This window comes from Macaca nemestrina, chromosome 3, assembly GCF_043159975.1.
Source record: "Macaca nemestrina isolate mMacNem1 chromosome 3, mMacNem.hap1, whole genome shotgun sequence".
NCBI classification, from domain to species: domain Eukaryota; kingdom Metazoa; phylum Chordata; class Mammalia; order Primates; family Cercopithecidae; genus Macaca; species Macaca nemestrina.
Genome location: NC_092127.1, coordinates 78,567,362 through 78,587,889, shown reverse-complemented (window position 1 = coordinate 78,587,889; position 20,528 = coordinate 78,567,362). Strand labels below are relative to the sequence as shown.

The following is a 20,528-nucleotide window of genomic DNA, read 5'->3' as shown; positions in this document are numbered from 1 at the left end:
ACACACATAGAGCTGGCAAATATGAAAGAGAAGACAAATATGAAAAGTCTAGTACCCAACAGATAGGCGTTCTTTTTGTTTGTTTGTTTGTTTGGCTTTTTTTTTTTTTTTTTTAAAGATGGAGTCTTACTCTGTCACCCAGTCAGCCCACTGCAACCTCCGCCTCCTGGTTCAAGCAATTCTCCTGCCGCAACCTCCTGAGTAGCTGGGATTACAGGTGCATGCCACCACACCCAGCTAATTTTTGTATTTTTAGTAGAGACGGAGTTTCACCATGTTAATGAGGCTGGTCTTAAACTCCTGACCTCAGGTGATCCACCCAGCTCAGCCTCCCAAAGTGCTGGGATTACAGGCGTGAGCCACTGTGTCTGGACTAGATAGGATTCTTTTTCCCATTTCACCCATGCCCAGTTTTTATTGCCCCCTCTTTCAACATTTGAATACTTTGGTTTAGTAGAGAGAATCTTTCACCCATTCCCACCCAGGTGTCCTATAATCTCCACTGCCTGATTGTCACTGAAGAGACCCTTTGTTTTCTTTTTCTCTTTCTTAATGATTTGACATAATTTTATAGTCACATATATAAATTATTGTAAGATCAATTATCCTGTAGCAATTAGAATAACACAAAAAGATGTTTTAGAAAGTCTTTAATAACTCTAAACTGGTTCCTTTATAGTTATTGTTTTACGTTCTAGCAAATTAGATTGACCACCTCTAATAACACTAGAATATTTGGATATTAAATCTAAAAATATGTCTCTTGTCAAACAAGCTTCCATTTGGAAAGTTTCACAGTAATTATTCTCCCTTACTATATGAGTCCACTGATTTGCTGAGCCTCAATTAATTGGGAGAGGGAAGCAGGAGGTGGAGTAGGGTAGGGAGGGTCACAGAAGGCTTTCTTTTCCAAGGATGTGATATTTTAGGTGAGCAAATTGGTGTGGGGAAGTGACTGTTCCAGATGTTCAAAACAGAAACTATGGCTGGGCGTGGTGGCTCATGCCTGTAATTCCAGCACTTTGGGAGGCCGAGGTGGGTGGATCACTCGAGGTCAGGAGTTCGCGACCAGCCTGACCGACCTGATGAAACCCTGTCTACTGAAAATACAAAAATTAGCCGGGCATGGTAGCACACACCTGTAATCCCAGCTACTTGGGAGGCTGAGGCAGGAGACTCGCTTGAACCTGGGAGGCGGAGGTTGCAGTGAACTGAGATCATGCCACTGCACTCCAGCCTGTGTGACAGAGTGAGAATCTGTCTCAAAAAAATAAAACAACCCCCGCACCCTGCAAAACAGAAACTATAACATATATGAAAGCCCCAAAGTCTTGTACACATGATTTACAACACTTATTGAACATTGACCAAGTGATTGGTACTATTTTAAGCACTTCAGATGTATTTTATTTTATAGTAAATGAGGAATTTGTGGCAAAAGTGATTAAGTAATTTGTTCAAGGTCACACAGTGTGAATAATGGAGCCTTGATGTGAACCCAGGCAGTCTGGTTCCAAGAAACGGGATAGCAGAGAGTGACTGGGAAAGTGGTGTGAGGTGAAGATGAAGAGGAAGGCAGGGACCAGGTATGCAGACCATGTTAAAGATTTTGGAAAATAGTGTGCAAATTTGAGGATTTTAAGGAGAGAATTGGCAGGATCGCATTTAAATTTTTCAAAGTTCTCCTCTGGCTGCACTGTGGAGAATTGATCACAGATCCTGGGCAGTGGGGCAGGAGTGGAGGCAGGGGGACCAGTTAGAACAATATTGCAATGAGCAGCCCACGTGACAGTTGACAGAAACGATAGGCCTGGACTAGGTAAGAGTGGCTGTGGGCTGGAGGGCATGGTGGATGTTCCAAAGATTTTGTTGAGCTAAAATTCCTAATTAAAGAACAATGTGGAAGGAATTCAATCAGGTGAATCGGCAGAGAACAATCTCCTTTTAGAATATCGTTCTCATCTTGCACCATTGTGATCGTAGTCATATTTTTTCAGAAGAGAAAGATCTTTATAGTCTCATTTCATGATGAGTACTGTATAAGGGAGGTAACAGACCCTGTTTTCTGGATTACAGTTCAGGGGTTGGGGAAATAAGTCACACTACAGCACACTCAGGTGTTTCCAAAAATTAAAATTGCCGAAGCACTTGACTTTCCAAGGCATCAGAGAATGATGAACTCTCACAATTATTAAATTAGCTGCTTCCAAGATGCCAGTTGACACCTGAACGGGAGAAGCCTTGAGAAAGCCATTGTACTCACCTCGTTGAGGCCCATCTTTGGCCTCTCTTCCTAGAAACCTCAGGCACCCAGCCTCCCACACTAAGTGATACTCAGAGAAACTGGGAATCCTGCTATAATGTAAGTTCTGAAAATCAATAGGTCACACTACAACAAAGGAAATTAGACTACTTAGACCAATATGAGGTCCCTTCAGGGAGTGTCTGTATACTCCCTGAACTACAAAGGTAAGTGTACTCCTTACCTTTATTTTAGAAAGGAAAGATTAGATGATGATGGAGAAAACCTTTTTCACTTTTTCCTCTTCATGATACGTGAATTGAAACATAGATCTGACTTGTTTTCGGGTGATAATTCAACTACAAAAATCATAGAATAATCTCTGTGATTGTTCTGTTAACAACTATCAAATGTTTCTTTTATAGTTACTGTTTTGTGTTCCAGCAAATTAAATTAACTATTTAATACTGCTGGAGCCTCTGGATATTAAAATTTTAAAAGTATTTCTCTCTAGAGAAATAAACTTACACTGGGAAAATTTCCCAGTAACTGTTACTTCCTCTCATATGTATCCATTAATTTGTTAAGCCAAAGACAGTCAATAATTTAAACTAAGGAGTTTTTTTAATTAATGAGGTTGGATTTTTAAAAGCTGCTTGTTGGTTATGAATTTCTCTCCACACAAACCAAACAATTTTACTGCCAAGTGAACTAAATATATCATTAGGTATAAAATCACCTTTTGTAACAATAAATTTAAAAATTTTATTCACCAAGACTTAGAACATAGAACTGTATTAACATTTATACTTTCTTTAATATTTGTCTTCAGTTTCCACCTTCAAATACTATTTTCACTTTATTTATATTCATAGTTGCATGATTTTTTTGTGAAGGCTTATCATAAATTTAATATGTTCATTCTATTTTTATTTTTTAAGAAGTCATATATGCATAGGAAAAGAAACTTAGAAAATAGGTTCTCCTCTGTTGAGTACGTTTGTTAAAAATCAGTAGTAGCTTCTAAACAAATAAGAAAGAGACATTATAGCAAAATGATTCTTCATTTAAAAGAAGAATTTGATAGTAATAAATGCCTTCATGCACCCATAAAGGAATTAGCTTTTTTTTCCGACCCTAACTTTCATCTGCTTTCTGTTCAGATGTATTCTTGTTTGGTAGACGGTGTGACCAGTTAAGTTTTACTGTGAGTTCAATGGTCTTCTCTAAATATTTTCTCACTGTTTAAATAATCCAAGATTAGGGAATTCTTACTGACTAGAACCTTTTTATAATTTAAATGGCTCACTCATGTATAAGTTATTGCTTTAACACCATGTCCTTAACCATCTCTTAGAAACGAGCCAGTTTCACATCTCCATCCCGGGATGTCTCTCTCAGGAAAACATACGTGCCTTTGATAGTCCACTCCGTGTAAACAGGCAGAGGGAATGGGAGTAAGTGTGTCACCTTGGTGCAATCAAAGTCAGTTTCCTTAGAGAAAATTAGAGTGGCCATATTTCATACTGCTAGAACTTCTTACATGGTTACCTAGTGAACTATGTCTATAAAAATGAATTCTGATACTCCTGAATTTTAGCCAATATGTGGAAAACTCAATCATTTCATTTATGTAATTTCCATTTCTTCACATTTTGTACTCTCAAGTCTGTCATTTTACTCAGCTTAGATTACATTAGATTATGTGATTCTAAAACTATAAAATTGTATAGCTTCAACTTTCTATCATTTCTATCTTATGATACTCCTAAAGACCTCAGAGCAGTAGTTGTGTACATGACCTTAGAATATCTTCTGCCCTTTTGAGGCATGGTGTAGTCCCAGAGGCCACGTTTTAGAGAGGATCGTCAAAATAGGAAATCTAACTGTGGGCCTAGGTCATCCAGACACTGCCTGCTCTGTTGTTTCAGTCAGATTGGTATTGGGGAAAGAAGAGGAAGCATAAAATGTTAGTTTACTTGGCAGCACCAATTCAGCAGAACAGTGAAAGTGAGATATATAAGTAATATGTGGTGTTTTAGCAAAGTTCTTCGTCGGTCTTCTGAGAAGCTGCAAGGGCTCTTAGTTTGGTGTCCCTAGAAGCAGACCCTGAAATGATCATGTGCATGAAAGTGACTTGTTAGGAAGTGTTTCCAGGAAAGATCAGTGGGGGAGCAGGCAGTGGGATAGAGAAGGAAAGGAAGCCCAGCAAAGGTGCCGTATGAAGCAGGTCCTGAAGAGGGTAACTTTGACTCAGTCCTGCAGGAAAGTCCTGGAGCCAGTGCAGATCATACTTCAGAGTGCTCCTGATGGATGGGGCAGGAAACATTCTCACACCTGTCAGTCACTGCTAAGGGCCACATCCAGAAGGACGTAAATTCCCAGGAACTTTTAGCTTTCCTTGCTCAGGCAGCTGGCAGGAAGTCCTCTGTCAGAGAGACCCAGGCAATGATTGTTGGCAGGGGAAGCACACTGGTATCCAGGGTGTACAAAAATGACAAAGGGGGCTGGGCGCAGTGGCTTATGCCTGTAATCCCAGCACTTTGGGAGGCTGAAGCAGGTGGATCACCTGAGGTCAGGAGTTTGAAACCAGCCTGGCCAACATAGTGAAACCTCATCTCTACTAAAAATGCAAAAATATTGGCTGGGTGTGGTGGCAGGTGCCTGTAATCCCAGCTACTTGGGAGGCTGAGGCAGGAGAATCACTTGAACCTGGTAGGCGGAGGTTGCAGTGAGCCGAGTCCATGCCATTGCACTCCAGCTTGGGCAACAAGAAGGAAATTCCATCTCAAAAAAAAAAAAAAAAGAAAAGAGAGAGAGAGAAAAGGGTCTAAGGAGATAAGGGGGAAGCACCAACAGTGTCCACTATAAGGCCCAAGAAGCAATTTATGTGTTGGTTTTATGAAATGTATATATATATAGCCAAAAACATTGCACTGCAATAAAATGCTCCAAAGAAGCTGATTTTTAAAAAAAACTCAATCCTGTAAAACACTTCAATAGTTATAAAACAACTATTGAAGTTATAAAACAAGGGATTACTTCTTTCAGGCATATAGCAAAAATATATTCTCCTTGAACGATATAAATTTTGTTATATCTTGAAAAGGTGAAATGTTAACCCTAATTCTCTGTTAGGAAATTGAATCTGTCAGATAAACCAACTTTGAGTTGAAACCTAAACCAGCCAATGGTACGTAGATTCACCTTCTCTCCAGATCCGCATTTTCTGATATGAGATAAGAACAAACCATCAAAAAAATGAGATTTTAAGACAAAACTGTTAAGTATATATATCAAAATACAAAGTTAGCTCCCACATACCCACTCTGCAAGAAAATATTAAGTAGCTAAAGAGAAGCACTGAAAACTCCTGAAACGTGCTTACCTGATGATTTTTCCCTTGAGTCCATCAGTTCTAGTTCTAAATAGGGGATATTTAGGGGACAGTGTGAGAGGCTTTAGGGGATGATGGTGGTGGTAGAATTTCAGCATAATTTCTAAAATGTGTTATTTCCTTTACAGAGTTTACTATTTGTCTTCTAATTTCTAAAAATGTTTTGTGTTCCTTGATGGAAATTGTAGCATATTAGACTGTGTGCAAGTATGTGTGTGAATGTTCAATATTATAATAAGATGTGCTGTATTTGTGCAAGTTATGCAATATCTTTATTCTAAAATGCCAAAGCATTTTATTGAAATAATCTTTTTCATGCTTAGCTAATTTTTGATGCAATTTCTAAATTTTGTAGATTTATAGAAATTGAAAACAGTTATACAGCTTATCTTCATCCCTAAAATGTTGTATTAGCTACATTAATTGTATAGTATGGACTAGAGAATCACTTAAAAGAAAAATACACTCGTCTATTGCTTTTTAGTGATTTTTACTCTTGAAATTTTATCTTTTAGTAATAAAAGTTAAATTTTTCTTTTTTAAAAAATTTTAGTTATACATGGAACATTCCAGTTAAATGGACTGAAGATAATATAACAAGCAGTGTGTTATTTAATAGGTCAGAAAAAGAAGGTAAATATTATTAATTGATTTATTTCTTCTTTGAATTGATGTACCACATTAAACTAATATAAGTATAAAGATGCAACAGTAAAGCTGGAACTTTGTAAACTTCAGCTGAATGATCTCTTAAATAATTTATTGATGATTCCAAATCGTCATCTACAATGAGAACTGTTCTATCTTGAGATATTCTTTTCAGTGATTTATCATGACTGACTGATTTATCATAAATACCCATATCCAAAGGAGAAGGGTCACATGCCCAGCCATTGGAAGATCAATGTGTAAGCTTCCTTGCTTCCTTCCTTCCTTCCCTTCCTTCCTTCCTTCCTTCCTTCCTTCCTTCCTTCCTTCCTTCTTTCCTTCCTTCCTTCCTTCCTTCCTTCCTTCCTTTTTGTTTTTTCTTTTTATCAGATAAATAAGCCATTGAATTTCTTAAACTGTTATATGACAAGCCTGAGGATTTTCTTTTAATGCTTGCATTAAATTAGACCATTTTTTGGAAACATCTTTGTGTTCTATCTGCACTGATTTATTTTTTCCTTACTTGAAAAATGTTAGAGTTATATAAAAACAAGTAGAACTTATCACAAAATTCCAGATTGATGAAAAAAATAATAGATAAGGCAAGCTTTAGCAGCAATCTCAGAAGAATCCTTCTTTTTATATTTTTTCCATTGTACTTGTTTTGGTGTTTCAAAACTATTTCTTTTCTAAGACAAACCAGACTCATCTTTGCCCCATTTCATGAGGACTTGATTTCAGAATAGCATTTAGTATGGACTTTCACCTGGGTCTTCTTGAGGATAAAAGTAGATCACTCATTCTTTATTTACATATGCCTGGTTGTTCCTGTAAAATATTTTAAAATATTAATGAGGTATGATTTCTCCTGGCCAATACATTTTTACTCTGTTTCCAGTAGATTGCCTTTTAAGAACAGCTTTACTGAGATATAATTCACATATCATAAAATTCACCCATTTAAAGTGTATAATCCAGTGGTTTTTAGTATATTCACAGATGTGTAATCATCACCACAGTCAGTTTTAGAAGCCCCATACCCTTTAAGCTATCATGCCTGCAGCCTCCCATACGTCCAGCCCTAGGCAACCACTAATGTGTTCCCTACCTCTACAGATTTGTCTCTTCTGGTCATTTCACGTAAAGAAAAGTGTATATGCAGTATTTTGTGACTTTTCAATTAGCATAATGATTTCAAGGCTCATCCATGATATAGCATGTATCACTACTTCATTCCTTTTTATTGCCAAATCATATCCCATTATACAGATATACCACCATTTGTTTATCTATTTTTCAGTTGATAGATATTTAGGTCATTTCCACCTTTTCTCTGTTATGAATAATGCTGCTATAAACATTTGTGTATAAGTTTTTCTGTGGATCCAGCATGTTTTTTCCACCTTTGGGCCTTTTAAGAAAACGTTTATTGTTAACTGTTTTTGTAATTTTTTACTGTTACTACAAACTACCAGCTTTGTCACTGTAGAGGTGAAACTCCTTCTGAAGCCCTTCTGCACAGGGATTGCTATTATAGCAAGCCTTTCTCTTGATTATTTATGTTAATAATTATTGTAATATCGTGGTCAAAAAAAATTCTAAATTTTTCCAGAATTCCCAGATCAATGCCACTTTGTCTTCGTATTTTATGCTGTGTTTGAGTGCCAGGCTCTATCTTTGTGGTCTTCTAACCATCTTCTTATTCATAAGGACATTTGCCGAAGGAAAAGGAAGAAGACAAGGAAAAAAAAAAGACATTTTTAACAATGTGTAACAGCACTGATAAAAGGCATAATAAGAAGGTTAGAATTCCACTGGAAGGTTTTCAGTGGATTTGGTTTAACTATTACTAAATATTTTCCCCATTGGTCACCATAGTTAATTGAGGATTGGAAGAATATCACGGCAGCTGTTTGATTTACTGTTTACAAGTTTGAAAGCGTGAATAATTCATCTACCCTAGTACAGTTCACCCAGCACTTTCATGGAATGAAGTTTCCATACAAGTGAATTTTCCAGATAACTAAAGCTTACTCAAGTGCTTTGTAGAATGCATTTCAATAGTTCACAATAGACATTGTTCTAATATGTATTATGTATTTCTTAGAATATTTGGAATAATAAATTTAATCCTTAATTACTAAATTAATTCTTTCAAGCATGTATTGCTTACATGCCAAGAACAGAGAAACAATGGGTGTAGTGCTGGGGCAAAAAAAAAAAAAAAAAAAAAAAGAGCAATCCTAACCCTTGCATAGGTGATTTGCCCAGGGATGGGTTTGCAGGCAGATGTAATGCTGTGTCCTAAGTGCCTCTGTGGCAATGCAGATCACCAAAAGCACTCATAGAAGCATCAGCCCAGGTTTGGGGGTTCGGGAAGCATTCCTAAAAAATGCTTAGAATTCAGAGGCTAAAGACAGAGTATAAATGGGTGATATAAAAGTTACTAAGTAAGAATTAAGGGGCCAGGTGTGGTGATAGAATTGACCGAATGTAGAGGAGACGTGTGCTCTGGACAGAAGCATGACTGTGAAAGTGAAAGAGCAGGGAGTTCTCACACTCCTTCATATCCCTTTGTCAATACATTTCACACATTTTTTCGTTCTAACTATTGACCTATATAGGTCTCCTTTCCCCACAGAATATTCTTTGAGGAAATGGAGCTTGTTTGTTATTGTTGTTGTTCTGGATCTACAACAGGCATCTAATCATTGTTTATTGAATACATGAATGAATAAACAAATAAATGAAGAGGCTGATAGTCACAGAGCTTTGATGACAAATCTGCCTTTATCTGAAACTTCAGAATCATGTCTGGTCACTGAGCCAGAAGCAAACTAGAGGTCTTTTTCTACTTCAAAGTGCCTGCTCCATTTTTAGGCTGTACAATAAGTTCCTGTTTCCTGTTTGAGGACATCTTCAGCTCTCAGCTTAGAGCACGGATGACGAACATGTCCTGAGTGTACTAAATGGGCAACCAGCTCATGTTACCAGTCCTACCTCCCTCCTCTTGGTTTCTTTGATGATTCATTAGTTAGAAATTCTTCAGGCAATAGTGGGACTCTCCCCAAGGTCTTTTATTTACATTTCTATTGTACGTGCTATTTTAGGCATTAAAACAACAACTAAACTCATAATTTCTAACAAAAGAAGAGAACCTCTATCACAAAACCTTTTCTGGCTACTCCAATTACCCTGAATAATCTCTCCTGTCATCATCTCCTGCCATAAAATATAGTATATTTTATCCTGTCAGTTTCATCCATCCTTATTCCTAGTATTATTACTTTATATTTTAAACAAAATCGTTGTTATTAAGCTTCATATGCTCTGTCTTTTCTTTCTTTCTCTCTCTCTCTCTTTCCTTTCTTCTCTCTTTTTTTGACAGACTTTTGCTCTTCTTGCCCAGGCTGGAGTGCAGTGGTACGATCTCAGCTCACTGCAACCTCTGCCCCCTAGGTTCAAGTGATTCTCCTGCCTCAACCTCCCATGTAGCTGGGATTACAGGTGCCCACCACCACAGCTGGCTAATTTTTTGTATTTTTAGTAGAGATGGGGTTTCACAGTGTTGGCCAGGCTGGTCTTGAACTCCAGACCTTAGGTGATCCACCTGCCTCAGCCTCCCAAAATGCTGGGATTATAGGCGTGAGCCACCGCATCTGGCCTCTCTCTTTTTTTTCTCAACTCAATTATAAGCTTCTTGATGACACAAACTACACATATTTCTTGTCTCCTGTCCACCCTATTATCAACAAGATGCTATGTACATTCTAAGAGTTCAGAAAGTCCTAGTTTAATGAAGGGTTGTTTGCCCCAGACAGTTGTACTTTTAGAGGTTAACTGCATGTATTTTAGTTATGTCTCTGTCTTTTAGTGTCAGCTGCTATTTTGGCTATTGTCAACGCATCTACATTTAGTAGCATACCACCTTTTTGCATTTAATTTACTGCTTTCTAACATTTAGAAGGATTGAAGGTTGTTATATCATATCAGGCACCCAATCTTGCTAAAACATAATATTTTAAAAGAGTCATTTCTAAGTGCACAGGATCTGGGCAAGGTCTAAGGTCTAGCAGGTGGTGTAGACTATGCAATAGCTGTTTTCGCAACTCTTACTTCCAGATTTGAGGGTGTCCCCTGGATGGTTTGGACTATCCAGACTGTCCAGTCAGTTTCTATGATAGAAATAGATTTACTAAACATCTATGATAGTTATATATAAATATTTAATACCAAAATAATGATGGGCATATATTTTTGTATTTGATGACAAAGAGGGAAGCACTTTCTTCATTTTTTCAAGCTAAGCCTCATGGAATGCGCAAGCTTTGATTGGATGATTATGGGTTCAGTTTTGCTGGTTTAGAAACTCAATTTGTCAGTTCAGCCATGGTCAACCAAGTCTTGGAAGATTTACTCATCTAAAGCAAACATACAAGAGATTAGGAATGCTAATTTGTTAATTTACACAGTTAAAATATATTTATTAGTGAATCCGAATACTCATGTCTCATACCTAATTAGGTATCTCTTTCCCGGAAGAAAGTTACTAAGTAAGAATTAATGGGCCAGGTGTGGTGCCTCACCCCTGTAATCCCAACACTTTGTGAGGTCAACGCGGGCGAATTACCTGAGGTCAGGAGTTCAAGACCAGCCTGACCAACATGGAGAAACACCGTCTCTACTAAAAAAATACAAAATTAGCCAGGCATGGTGACACATGCCTGTAATCCCAGCTACTTGGGAGGCTGAAGCAGGAGAATTGCTTGAACCTGGGAGGCAGAGGTTGCAGTGAGCTGAGATTGTGCCATTGCACTCCAGCCTGGGCAACAAGAGCAAAACTCTGTCTCAAAAAAAAAAAAAAAAAAAAAAAAAAAAAAAAAAAAAAAAAAAAAAAGAATTAAGGGAGAGTTAAGTTAGATTAATTATTTTACAGAGGTCTTTAAATTGTGATAGTGTGATATATTGCATTAGCCAGGTGAGTCTAATTATTGCACTTTAGAGACAATCAATAGTGGCTTGGTGCAATAAAAGTTTCTTGTTCATGCAACAGTCTAAAGGAGATATTCCTGACTGTCATCTCTTCTAGGTGGCTCTCCACCAAATAATGACTTGAAAATCCTGTCTTCTTCCTTCTTATGGCTTTACCATCCCCTGTATCTTGAAATCCCTCACTGGATCTTTTGCATCTAGCCCAAAGACAGGGGAAGATAATAAGGGAATCAGGCCTTGAAGTGCATCTGTTACTTTTGCCCACATTTTATAGCCAGTTCTCAATCATGTCCTGCAAGGAAGGCTAACAGAGTCCAGCTCTGTACCCAGGAAGAAAAGGGAACTGTGTGGTAAACAACTAACAGGCCTCTGTCACATACACTGTTTTCTGTAGGACCAGACCTGTCAAATAGCCTGAAACACATGTTCCAGCTCAATTCGGCACCTATTTCCCTGTGCACACGGGAGACACATTGACAGATCTTTACTACCCAACTCTCCTTTGCAGTTCTTTTTTTTTCAACTACAAAAATTATTGCTAATTGTAATCTTTCCTCATGGTAATTGACTTGCATTTTTCCAGTTTCCTATTCCTTGCATATTACATATTAAAGCCACAGGCATACCTGAGAGATACTGCAGTTTTTGGTGCCAAGTCACTGCAATAAAGCAAATATCACAATTAAGTGAATTACACAAGTGTTTTGGTTTCCCAGTGCATATACAAGTTATGTTTACACTATACTGCAGTCTACTAAGTGTGCAATTGCCTTATGTATAAAAAAGTATATATGTTAACTAAAATAATTTATTCCTAAAAATGCTAACAATCATCTGAGCCTTCAGCCAGTTGTAATCTTTTTTACTGATAGAGGGTCTTGCCTCAGTGTTGATGGCTGCTTGCTAATTAGGGTGGTGATTGCTAATGACTTGGGTGGCTATGGCAATTTCTTAAAATAAGACAACACTGAAGTTTGCTGCATTAATTGACCCTTCCTTTCACAAAAGGTTTCTTTGAAGCATGTGATGCTGTTTAATAGAATTTTACGCATAGTAGAACTTCTCCCAAACCCCGGTGCTGCTTTCTCAATTAAGTTTATGGAATATTTTTAATCCTTTGTTGTCAGTTCAAGATGCTCATGGCATCTTCACCAGGAGTAGATTCCATTTCAAGAAACCGCTTTTTTTGCTCACCCCTAAGAAGCAACTCCTCACCTATTCAAGTTTTATCATGAGATAGCAGCAATTCAGAGACATCTTCAGGGTTCACTTCTAATTCTAGCTCTCTTGCTATTTTCACCATATCTGCAGTTACGTCCTCCATATAGGTCTTGAACACCTCAAAGTCATTCATGATGGTTGCAATCAACTTCTTCCAAACTTCTGTTAATGTTGATATTTTGACCTCCTCTTATGAATCATGAATGTTCTTAATGGCTTCTAGAATGGCGAATGCTTTCCAGAAGGTTTCTAATGTACCTTGTCCAGATCCATCAAAGGAATCACTATCTATGGTAGCTATTGCCTTACAAAATGTATTTCTTAAATAACAAGACTTGAAAGTCAAAGTCACTCCTTGATCCGTGGGCTTCAGAATAGATACTGTGTTAGCAGCTGTGAAAACATTAATCTGCTTATACATTTCCATAAGAGCTCATGGAAGACCAGGCACATTGTCAATAAGCAGTACTATTTTGAAAGGAAACTTTTTTGGTGAGCAGTAGGTCTCAACAATGGGCATAAAATATTCAGTAAACCATTCTATTAACAGATGTGCTGTCATCTGGGCTTTGTTGTTCCATTTATAGAGCACATGCAGAGGAGATTTAGCATGATTCTTAAGGGCCTTAAGATTTTTGGAATGGCAAATGAGTATTGGCTTTAATTTAAAGTTGCCAGCTGCATCCACCCCTAATGAGAGAGTCAACCTGTCCTTTGAAGCTTTAAAGCCAGGCATTGACTTCTCTCTAGCTGTGAAAGTCCTTAATGGCATCTTCTTCTAATATAAAGCTGTTTCATCTACACTGAAAATGTTTTTTAGTGTAGCTGCCTTCAAAAATGATCTTAGTTAGATCTTCTTATTAACTTGCTTTAACTTCTATATCAGCACTTGCTGCTTCACCTTGAACTTTTATGTTTGGAGATAACTTCTTTCCTTAAACCTCAAGAACCAACCTTTGCTAGCTTCCAACTTTTCTGCTGTAGCTTCCTCACCTCTCTCAGGCTTCATAGAATTGAAGAGAGTTAGGGCATTTCTCTGGATTAGGCTTTGGATTAAGGGAATGTTGTAGTTAGTTTGACCATCTATCCGGAGAGCTAGAACTTTCTCCATATCAGCAATACAGATGTTTCTCTTTCTTATCATTCATATGTTCACTGGAGTAGCACTTTTAATTTTCTTCAAGGACTTTTTCTTTATGTTTAGAACTTGGCTAACTGTGTGGAACAAGAGGCCTGGCTTTCAACCTGTCTCAGCTTTTGACATACTTACCTCACTAAGCTTAATCATTTCTATATTTTAATTTAAAGTGAGAGATGTTTAACTCTTACTTTCATCTGAACACTTGGGACCACTGAAGGGTTATTCATTGGCCTAATATTGACATGGTTGTGTCTAAAAGAATAGGGAGGCCCAAGTGGGGGGAGGAGAGAGAGAAAAAGAGAAAGAGAAAGAGAGACAGGGGAATGGCCAGCTGGTGGAGCAGTCAGAACACACACAACACTTACCGATTAAGTTCTCACCTTATGTGGGTGTGGTTCATGGCTCCCCAAAACAATTACAATAATAACATCAAAAATCTCTGATCACAGATCACCGTAACAGATATTATAATAATAAAAATTTTGAAATATTGCAAGAATTATCAAAATGTAACCTAGAGACATGAAGTGAGCACATGATGTTTGGAAAATGGCACTGATAGACTGGCTTTGCTACAAACCTTCAATTTATAAAAAATGCAGTATCTGCAAAGTGCAATAAAGTGACTTCTGTCTAGCGCAATAAAGTAAGGTATGCTTGTACACCTTTCTTTACAGGCAGATTCTCTAGGCCACTTGCTGAGGTTTAGAATGGACCCTGTAATTATTACTAAAACAATCACTAATACTTTCTTGAATGGGTAATTTGTTGAAAGCATTACCACAAATGGATAACCGATCCATTTTATTATGGATCATGTTAGCTTTAGTTTCATAAATTAAAATTTTCTTCTATGACCCCAAAGTCTAATAATGCATTCTACTTGAAACTTTTAGGTCTTCAAGTACATTTTGCATGTCATTAGTTAAAAAGTACTACTCGTATCTTTCAGCTGTTTTTTGTTTTCTTAAATAAATTGAGATGGGGGTCTTGCTATGTTGACCAGGCTGGTCTCAAACTGGTCTCAAGCAGTCCTCCTATCTTGGCCTCCCAAAGTGCTGGGATTACAGGTGTGAGTCACTGTGCCCGGTCTCAGTTGTTTTACTATCAAGTGATACACAAAATTTAATAAGAGGTACACTCTGTAATTTTACATTGAAAAATAATTCACTTAAAGGATTAGTGCAACACAGCATTTATATCACCTAAGAAAAATGTTTTTTTCTCTAGGAATCTCAGGCTATCATAAACTGTCTACTTGTCTAAAATTTGTTACAATTATTTATAATAGTAACATTAAAGAACTGTTACTTGTGCTCTGTTACTGAAATCTATCAGGATTGAAATTAAAGAGGCTCTGGATGAAATTTTGAAAAGGAAATTATCACTTTTCTCTATCATCTAGGCAAATGATAAAAGAAAAAAGTAAGAATTTTCTAGAAAGAGCTCCTACTCAGAAATAATTCATTCAATACTTTTTGGCATAGATAGAACTATTAAGAAACAGAATAAAACAATTTTTAAGTTGATACAGCATTATATGTCCATTAAGCTTAGATTTCCAAATATATAAAATGAAATTGCAAGGTGTTTAAAATATAATTCCAAATGAAAAAGGATTACTAACAATAAAAAGCGTAGGGTCCCATTATGTTTGTTGTGTGTGCATGTGTGCATATAGAAGATACACGCACACACACACACACACAAACACTAGGTAAAAACATGTTAACTGTGGTGGGTAATTTTTATATTCTTCTTTATACTTTTTTGCATTTTCCAAGTGCTCCATAAAGAATACATACTATTGTTATAATCAGAAAAAAAATAGTAAATGGAGTAACAGAAGGAAACATACAGTATATTAGTCCTGTATTTTAATCTTACTAGAGTATTTTAGTTCTACTCATTATGTAACTAAACAACTGAACAGTATTTTGCTGTTGACAAGTGTTCCAAAAGTAGCATGAACTTGGAAAGTCCTTAACTACTGACTTCCTGGATCTCAGCTTCCTCATCTATAAAGTGAGAAAAATCACAGTAACTCTAGACAGGCTTAACTAGGTACATATAAAGCACACTAAAATATGGCAGTATTTAGATGGATTGCCAGGAACTTCTCAATGTTATTTATATTTGCTTCGCTATTTATAGAACTGGCAGCATATCCCCTTTCATTATAACGGGGATAGCTACCATCTGTTGGATACGTAACACATAACTATGTGACCAACACTTTACCTATGTTATCTTATTTAATCTTCACAACAGCCCTGTGAGGGATTTTTGTCCCTGTCTTCCTTGGGGTGAACTGGGACACTGAGGGGTCAAGTGATCTGGCCAAGGTCATACAGCTAGTAAGTTACAGAGCAAGGATTTTATCCTAGGTCTGTCAGACTCAAAAGTTCATGCTCTTTCTCCTGTAACTTAGTAGCTTAGCAAGCAACTCTCCTTCTGATACAAACATTCAAAGTGTACAGATGCCAAAAGATTAGCTTCCTTTCAACAACTTGTCCATGGGAGGATGACAAAGAAAGAGAAATTCTACATGAGTGAGGTAAGGGTTTATAATTTATCAAATACCTACTCCAAAAGTTCCTAAAGAAACTTACTGTCTTGTTGGAGAGCTTATTCATATATTATGAAAAACTACTGTGTCCTGGATATCTTCCAGACCTTGCAAACACTTCCAAAATTTAAATCATATTTCCTCCCAAACTGACTCACCTTCCTCTATTCTCTACTGGCAAAACCATTATTCATCCAGTTGTGCAATCCCATTTTCCCCTCCTCAGACTGTCCACATCAAGTCAGAAAAAGGATTTTGTTGATTTTACTTGTGATATGTCTCTTGAATAAATCAACTTCTTTCTAGTTTCATCATCTCCACATTAGTGTAAGCCCTCATCCTCTATTGCCCTACATGACTACAGTGGACTCTAAATTAGTCTTCTTGTCTCTAGAATCGCCTCGAAAATATCTCCCATACCACTATTGAAATTAGCTTTCCAGAAAATAGACTTGAGCATGCTACTTTTCTGCTTAAAACTCTTTTCTCCTCTCATAAGATGGATTCTTAACATGGCATGTGACTCTTCATACTGGAGGCCTGACTTTTATTTCCAGCATCACCTTCTATTTTCCAATATCACAACCTACATTATTGGTACCTTAAAATATTTGAAACTTCTCAACTATACTGTGTTCCTATAGCATTATTTAAATTGTATATTGCCCATGTAAACAAAAGAGTGTATGATGCATGAATTGAAAAGTATAGGAGTAATGCTAACAAACATGGTTATATCAAAGCATAGCTATTATTTTAAGTACATGTCTTTTACCTAAAACATAAGTCTCTGCTCCTTCAGCACTGGGCTTCTAAAGTCTATACAACAGAGCCTGACATATATATGGATGTTGTTTTAGAAAGAATGCTAATTTGATGGAAAAGTATTGTTGTAACCAACTGAAATAGGCAGTAGATGGCTTTACAAAGATAGATAAATTGGAAAAACAAGTATGAAGTCGATTACAAAATCAAGAATGTTTCATTCGGATCTCAATTCTATTGCAGGTCTTCTTGATACAGTAACATTTTTAAAGTGTTGCTGATTATCAATGTATTATCCTGCTTAGCAATAGCCATTTCCATCAACTTCAATGTTGATTTTAATAAACAAAGTATTATTTTGAGTGTTTACATTTTTATCCCCTCCCCAGGCTGCCCCAGTGAATATTCTTAGTCCATTATGATTAGAGATCTATGGACTACCCCTGAAGGCATGGACTTCTCTGTCTGGAGGCATTGCTTTCTTATACTGATGGATTGACCAGCACAAAATTATTTCACCCATTTGGCAAGCTTCTGCCAGTAAAAACTATCCATCATAAATTACAGTGTAATTATTTATATTACTTATTTCTTTTTTAGCTCTCTCATTATAGTGACATTCTAAAGTTAGGCAACTAAGTAAAAATTAGGCTTTGGGTTTTGGATCCAAATCAAACCAGCCTCCTTGAGCTAATATTTCTTTTATTTTATTTTCTTTTTGCCCTCTGGGTCTAATTTCCCTGTGTGTTTACAGTGCATGCAAACATGTTGCTCATTAGTGTTTATTTACTACCACAGGAATCACTTTGAACTCTTCTAATCCTAGTGGAAATGCTCTTCTCAAAATAAACCCAGATCATATTGGGTTTTATCGTGTAAATTATGAAGTAGCAACTTGGGACTCGATAGCTGCAGAGCTCTCCTTGAACCACAAGGTAAGAGACAGCAATGGTTGGAAACTGTTTTATTTTTGTTCTAAGAACAGCATCTTAATGATATTAATTTTTTTCAACATGCTTTGCCTTAAGAATTGTGTTTTTTATCTCTCTTTCTCCCTCTTCCCAGACATTTTCTTCAGCAGATCGTGCAAGTCTTATTGATGATGCTTTTGCCTTGGCAAGGTGCGTTTCCAAATGAGACTAAATTACCTAAAATACTGTGGGTTTTGTCATAAATCTTTAAAAAATGAATTAAACATTGCAGTATTAATCAATTTTAGCTTAAACTATTCAAAGCCACTATTTAAAACATTATCGTTTTCCTTAACTCTCTTTTCAAAAGTTCACATGAGCCTAATAGTCAAAATACTGACATTAGCCCTTACGGTATACACAAAAACTTACCTAACCTATTGACTTTGAGTATGGTTTGTCTATATTAGGATCCTTGAGCTAATTAGGAGTGACATTTGCAAATGATCGAAAGTGTACCTTCATAATTTGATTTAATAAAAAGACAAACAACGTGTTTTGTTAATTCAGTTCTGTGAGCCCAAGCCCCATGTAAGATTTTATGGCTGGAATTGTCAAATCTTATTCAGGTCACTGGGGTAAGAAGAATGAGCTATGGTGCTTTAGAACTGATCAAAATTAGGGGAGAATTTGGAAAATTTGACTCTTTTTCTCATAGTCTGAAGGTAATCTGCTCTTTAGAAAAAGTGTAGATTGGGGGAACTAATGGTACCTCTATTTTTTTTTTTTATTCATGTAGTCTAACACTAGTAATTTAACAAGCATTTATTGAGTTCCTGGCACTTTGCAGAAGCTGGAGACACAGCCAGTTTTATTTCTCTGGCTTTGCAGTGACCTCATTCTAGATATAAGCAATGTACTAAGAATGAGGAGCCACTTCCCTCAGTAACCTCCCATGGCCTCTTTCTCTGGATTGGGTATCCTTCTTAAGGGACCCTATATTTCCTCATAATACTTTACTGTTATTGTTTAATAATTGTGCATTTCACCCATCAAACTGAAGGTTCATGAGGATAGGCACCCAAACCCAGCTCCTGACTATATGTGGCCAATAATAGTTGAAAATAAATACTGACTAAATAGAGAGCTGGAAGAATAGTATAGTAGTACTAAAGGCAGGGGAAACTATTTTACATAGAGTTCCTAGATAGTATATTGAAAGTCAGAAAACCTTGACATATTTCAAGGAAGGAATTATGGGGTTTGAAAACAGGCTCTTGAAACCCATTAAAATCCTGGTTCCATATAGCCTTAAGTTAGTCTCTTAACCTCTCTCTGGCTCAATTTTCTTATCACCAAAGTAGAGATGACCTTATAAGACTTCTGTGAGGAATAAATGAGATAACGGACATAAATCACTTAAAAGATTGTCTGGCATGTAGAAACTCAATACATTGTATTACATGACCAAAATGCATCCACCATTAATTAGTAGTGAAGATGCGTTTAGAAAAGCTCTTCTGAATTTGTAATCTACACTCATTTTGTAGCTAATAGACAATATGATGTTCTAGTGAATCTCCAAGTTTAACCTCCTGGATATGTAATAGATTATTTTCACTCTATTACAGTATACCACTCACTCATTTAATAAACAAACATTGAGGACCTATTATGTGCCAGGCACTGTGTAGAATAGAATCTGGGAAATTAAATGATGAAATAAGATGATCAATAAGTATTTTTTTTTTTTTTTTTTTTTTTTGAGACGGAGTCTCACGCTGTTGCCCAGGCTGGAGTGCAGTGGCGCGATCTCGGCTCACTGCAAGCTCCGCCTCCTGGGTTCCCGCCATTCTCCTGCCTCAGCCTCCTGAGTAGCTGGGACTACAGGCGCCCGCCACCGCGCCCGGCTAATTTTTTGTATTTTTAGTAGAGACGGGGTTTCACTGTGGTCTCGATCTCCTGACCTTGTGATCCGCCCGCCTCGGCCTCCCAAAGTGCTGGGATTACAGGCTTGAGCCACCGCGCCCGGCCCGATCAATAAGTATTTTAAAACAGAATCATTTAGTTTTTATTTTTAAATTGTCCTATTCCAAAGCTCAGCTTCTTCACTGTTAGAAATTACAAAGAACTGTACTATCTCTACAGTTTAATTGGCATCACAATGTAGGAGGTCCTTTCTATTCCAAGATGAAGTGAAAGCCTCTTGAACAGTTCTCTCTGAGGAACTGAGTATCAAGCAAATAACTTACACTACTGAAATACTTCCTCACGTTTGCTCAGCTCCTTGGCCACAGACCCATAAAATTGTAAAGAGCTGTGGAGAGGAAGAAAATGAAACAAATTTGAAATTCAAAACATATGTAGGATCACACAAGAGAGCTAGAAAATACCTGCACTATCACCTGGCTCAGTGATGTTCTGCAGCACATGAGGAAAATGGGACTCAGAGAGAAACAGATTCAACCAGCATTGGTTAGAGCCAAGAGGACAGCTTCTAAGACTACTTAAGCTAAGACCACTATGCAACTTTGGTGGAGGGGGGTGGAAGAGAGAAGAAATGTGTAGTTAAATAGGTGAGCAACTGTGGCAGGATTAGAATTTATATAAGTCTACTGAGGTATTCAAAGGAATGTAGTAAC

The 20,528-nt window shown here is 37.1% G+C and overlaps 1 protein-coding gene and 1 long non-coding RNA gene across 2 annotated transcripts in view; one reads left to right on the top strand and one right to left on the bottom strand.

The window, feature by feature from the left end:
* The window catches only part of LOC105486246 (uncharacterized), a 72,052-nt gene that overhangs the window by 9,047 nt on the left and 42,477 nt on the right, over nt 1-20,528 (bottom strand). The window lies entirely within an intron of this gene.
* ENPE (glutamyl aminopeptidase) overlaps nt 1-20,528 on the top strand; it is an 84,141-nt gene that overhangs the window by 45,256 nt on the left and 18,357 nt on the right. The window contains exons 11-13 of the mRNA XM_011749006.2: nt 6,193-6,272; nt 17,774-17,910; nt 18,041-18,096. Of these exons, the coding sequence (XP_011747308.2) occupies nt 6,193-6,272; nt 17,774-17,910; nt 18,041-18,096 (273 nt within the window). The remainder of the gene's footprint in view (nt 1-6,192; nt 6,273-17,773; nt 17,911-18,040; nt 18,097-20,528) is intronic.